Genomic DNA, 4,614 nt, shown 5'->3' on the forward strand with positions numbered 1-4,614 from the left:
TGGCAACGGTGCACTGCCTTAAGGCTGGAAGCATCTTCTTAGAAGAACACCTGATTTGTACACTGCCTCGGAGACTGGCATGGTTTATGACTTCAGGCTAGACGGCAGGGGTTCTTGGAAGACCCGTTGTTTTGAGGACTTTAGGCTAGACAACATGGCTCCTTGGAAATATTTTTTTGTCGCTATGCTCTAACATCTAAAGGCATGAATTTATTTAGCTTATGTGCTAAAGCTTGCAAGCTGTGTAATGAAGGTTGCATAGAGTGATAGCTCGTGATTGGCGCACAAAAGCAGCATGCTGCTGATGGATTGGATCTTGCCGCTTGATCGCAGCACATTGCCATCAGATTGGCCTAAGACTATGGTATAAAAGGGACTCTTGACAGGCTCTTGGGAGCCTGTCTGGACTGGACCACCACTTGATGGAAAAGACCATGCAATTGAAACGGCAGGACACTGCAGATCCCCAGTGGTGACTATTGCTGCGTGCTCTTCCTCCCTCTCTCTTTCTCTCTTTTTCTTTTCTAAATTAACCTTTGTAGTGGCATTGACAATATATGGCCTCGTTGGTGCCTTAATCTCTCGGCAGGTATTTGAATCAGCAGCCTCAGTAAGAGTTTATCTCTTCTGGACTGTAACAGCCAAAGGCACCTCTGGAGATCATCTGGTCCAAACCCCTGCTAAAGCAGGTTCACCTACAGCAGGTCACACAGGATTGCTTCCAGGCAGGTTTTGAGTGTCCCCAGAGAAGGAGAAGAAGGATACTTCACAGCCTGTCTGGGCAGCCTGTTCCAGTGCTCTGTCACCTTCAGAGTAATGAAGTTTTCCTCGTGTTCAGATGGAACTTCCTGGGAAGAAGGGGAGGAGGTAGTTCTATTTTGTTTCATTTCTGACTTTCCGGTTGTGTTATTAATTGGCAATAAATTAAATTAATGTCCCGAGGCCGAGCCTGGTTGGCCCATGTCCGTAACCCGCGATCAAAGACCTCCACTCCCGCAGAAGCGCAGGCCCGCAGCGCCCTACTGCGCGCTTCCCGCCTCGCCCCGTCCCCGGCCGCCCCGCGCCTGCCCGTCACCGCCGCCGGGCGGGACCTCCGGGGGAGGCGCTGCCGCGGCGGGGAGGGCGGCCCAAGGTCGGGGCGGCGGGGCGAGGCCAGGCCGGGTGCAGTGCGCGGCCTCCGCTGCCCGCAGATGGAGTACGACTGGTTGGGCTTCGGCTACGCGGCGCTGGTGGCGGCGGGCGGCGTCGTCGGCTACGCTAAGGCGGGTAGGTGGGGGTGGTGGTTGGGGGGGGTGGGTGTTCCGGTCCTGCCCGCAGGCAGCCCTCAGCTCCGCCCGGCCCCGGCCCTGGCCCCAGCCCGGCGGTGGGTGTCCCAGCGCTGCGGGAGGGAGGGCCGTGTCGCTGCCGGGGGGCTTAAATCCGTCGCTGGGAGCTGGGGGGTTGTGTCGGCGCCGCCATCGCCCCGCAAGGGCCGCCCCCTCAGCGGGGCCCTGCTCCGCCGCGGGCGTGACCCGCCAAACCGCGCCGGATCCTCTTTGCATGGGAACGGTGCTCGGCTGAGGTCTGCGAAGTGTCTTGCTACTGAAAAACCCAGTCTACTCCGGTATCTTTCGTTTGGATTGTCTTTCTGGATTTTTTTTTAGTAGCGGAAACTCGCAGGTGCTGTTTTTTGGTTTGCAGACCAGCGTTATATGTGTCCTTTTACTAACTGCCTTTTCTTTAATTTTATTCCAGGTAGCGTCCCTTCTCTAGCTGCTGGTCTTCTCTTCGGTGGCTTAGCAGGGCTAGGTGCTTACCAGCAGTCCAGAGATCCAAAGAACGTGTGGCTGTCCCTCGGTAAGTTTGCTCGGCACCCAGGTACCAAGCGTTACCGATGGTGGTGGGAATGGTAACTTTCTAGCGTGTTTCTGCTGATCTGTGCCCTTTTCTGTTTACAAATATTGTAAGTGGTGGCAGGAGGTATTTGTGTAAGAGCATGGTACCTGGTTCTAAAACTTAAGTTGTCCTTCTTGAAGCCAGAGTTGGTGAGAAATACAGATCTCCTCTGCCAGGTTAGGTACCGTGTTAAGCTTACATAGGCACAGGAAATGTACCTGAAAAAGGCTTGGTTGTGAAATGGCGTTTTTAGCCTATGGTTGTGGACTAAGCATTTTTGCAGTAGTGGCAGCACTGTGACAAGTGGTATGTGGCTTTATAAAATATTGGTTTGCACAAGCATCTTGGGAGAGCAGTATAGGTGTTAATGCATCATACGCTGTAGAATGGTCTGAAGTATGTACAAGAAAGGAGTCGATGAACTGTTGTGCTTGCTTACAGTAGATGGGACAAGAAGTTGTGGGTTTAGCTTGTGGTTAACCCTTCAGGTGAAGGAGAAGGATAGAAGGACAGTGGCAAGTATTATGAAGCACTGGAAGAGATCAGGTGAACCTCAGGGACCTCCATCACTGCAGGACTTTAATAACAGGTTAAACTAGTCTGTCAGGAATTGATTTAGCCTTTGGGCACTAGGTTAACCTAGATGACCTCTTGACGTTCCTTCTAGTTCTGCAGCTATGCCATAGGATTATTAGCGTTATGTTACTATAGCATTACAGCTATTTGAGCCTATTTAAAACCAGTAGGACTTGATCATGTAATGTGCTGAAAGGCTTTGTGAAGCCCTGGTAGATACTGCAGAGGACCAAGTTGCTTTGTCAGTAAGGGAGGAAATGAAAAACACAGCTTAGTAAGAAGCAAAGCTTCCACCTGTGAACTTTCTCTTCCACTCTGGCATGCTGCGGGAGCAGCTGTGCATCTCCAGCACAAGTTCTTAGGCTGTGCTACAACAGAAAGATGAGCAGCTTCTGTGTATCCTGATGTGGTGCATGTAGTGCTTTCAAGTGGACCTCTTGAAAGCGGTGTTATGCCCCAGTCTAGTACAGCTCCTTACTCATCCATTGCTCCTCAGCCCTGCTGCTATGTGCAGTTGTGGCTCCTGCTGAGCTATAGGTTGGCCATAGTGCATCTCGGGCAGAAATCCAGAACCACCTTCACAGAATATCTTTAGAATACCTTTTGCCCTGTCTGATGCAAAAAAAAAACCCCAACCGTTTGAAGCTTTGGAGAAGGGTATGCAACACCTCCACCTGCATTTATTCTTTGAAGAAACCACAACCCTGTAACTTTTACATGAATATTGATGAGATTTTTTTTTGCTTGGACTTAGAGATGAAATAATTTGGAGTAGTGTTTAAGATGTTAGTTGCTCTTTCAGTTTGATCCATTAGATTGCTTTCTGTTTGCTAATTCATATTTTCAAGTGGGGTTGTTTTATTCCTAGTTGTAGTATTTAGTGCCACTTTCTAGTTCAGAATGTCACAGAGAAACAGGAACTATAATAATATTTGCCTCCCACGTAGTGAACTTTGTCACTGTCCCAGGTTTCTGGCAGTTTTGAGCTGATTTGTATTCAAGGAAATATCATTCTCCTGCAAATAAGGAGAAACTGAGGGAGAGTTGGTGATCTGCCCAGAGGATTGGAGGTTGTGGGCGATTACACAGTAGTCTCAACCCTGATGAGATCTACTTGTTCCTACAGAGCCATGGAGCACGCTTGCCAAAGCTTCAGAGAAGCTTGCGACAGCTCTACCGTTTAACAAAAATGAGTAAAATGTTTGCATGTGCTTCCTTGTGGAGAGGAGGGAGGCGTTCCTGTCTGTAGGCACAGGCCTGTTTGGTTGCCACCGCTAAACGTCCAAGTGTTGCAGGCCTGCACTGGTATTTCTGTTTCAAATGGTTCTAACTGGGCTTCTTCTTGACAGTGGCATCTGGAACCTTGTCTGCTGTTATGGGAATGAGATTTTACAACTCCAGAAAAGCAATGCCTGGGATAATTGCTGGTGCCAGGTAGTCACCTGTCTTTTGTTCTTGTCTGTATTTTTTAATAAGGATTTTATTTAACTTTTTTGGTGGATTATATTATTTTAAAAATGTTACGCAGTAAGTTCTGTGAAAAATGAAATCTGATGGAGTTCAGCTATATGAAGTCATGTTTTTTTCCTTCTTGTTCTTTATGGGATTTTTGCCTCTACCCCTTTTTTTTGGTAACAACTATTCTGTTTGACAGTTTACTGATGGTTGGACGGCTTGGGTTGCAGATCATGGAAAAGCCTCTTAAGCCATAAGTCTGCATCAAATCACTTGAAGATACATGATTGAGAAGCCTGAAAATGCAACTGCCTAAACGTGCTATACCAAAGTGGAAAGGCCACTGCTGTCTGTGCATTTTTTCATGTTTTTCAGACCCTAACACATGTGGCTTGTGTTTTGAAAGGACTGACATTGGGAGCCCTTGTTATGTCTTCCAAAACGGTATTTGTCTTAATATTTTCTGCACTGTGAAGCAAGAAAATACGAGTATAGCATTAGTTTAGCTTCTGGTCCTGCAGTTAACTGTAGGCAAAGACCTCTTGGCACTTGCATGCAGTTGCAGGATTGAATCTTAAATGTACATCTGGACTAGTCATGCTACAATCATGTGTACCTCTAAAACAAGGGGAAAAAGAGTTGCCAATTTATCACTAGTAATTAATATAACAAACGTGCTTATTACGTTACTTCTCCCTTTCCTTGACA

At 47.8% G+C, this 4,614-nt stretch overlaps 1 protein-coding gene across 1 annotated transcript; it reads left to right on the forward strand.

Moving 5' to 3' along the window:
• The first annotated feature begins 1,190 nt into the window (after positions 1–1,190).
• LOC104340101 (transmembrane protein 14C) lies at positions 1,191–4,353 on the forward strand. Its single transcript, XM_086469362.1, has 4 exons — positions 1,191–1,266; positions 1,735–1,836; positions 3,801–3,885; positions 4,106–4,353. Exons 1-4 carry the CDS (start codon positions 1,191–1,193, stop codon positions 4,161–4,163), a joined length of 321 nt encoding a protein of 106 aa, XP_086325488.1. The 3' UTR covers positions 4,164–4,353.
• Positions 4,354–4,614: the final 261 nt, after the last annotated feature.

The sequence above is a fragment of the Leptosomus discolor genome, chromosome 8 (genome assembly GCF_034619465.1).
Source record: "Leptosomus discolor isolate bLepDis1 chromosome 8, bLepDis1.hap2, whole genome shotgun sequence".
Taxonomy (NCBI): Eukaryota; Metazoa; Chordata; class Aves; order Leptosomiformes; family Leptosomidae; genus Leptosomus; species Leptosomus discolor.

Coding starts and splice junctions, on each gene's coding strand:
- LOC104340101 (XM_086469362.1), top strand. CDS start 1,191: ATGGAGTACGACTGGTTGGGCTTCGGCTACGCGGCGCTGGTGGCGGCG. Junction 1,837..3,800: donor GAACGTGTGGCTGTCCCTCG/GTAAGTTTGCTC, acceptor TCTTCTTGACAG/TGGCATCTGGAACCTTGTCT. Junction 3,886..4,105: donor GGGATAATTGCTGGTGCCAG/GTAGTCACCTGT, acceptor TCTGTTTGACAG/TTTACTGATGGTTGGACGGC.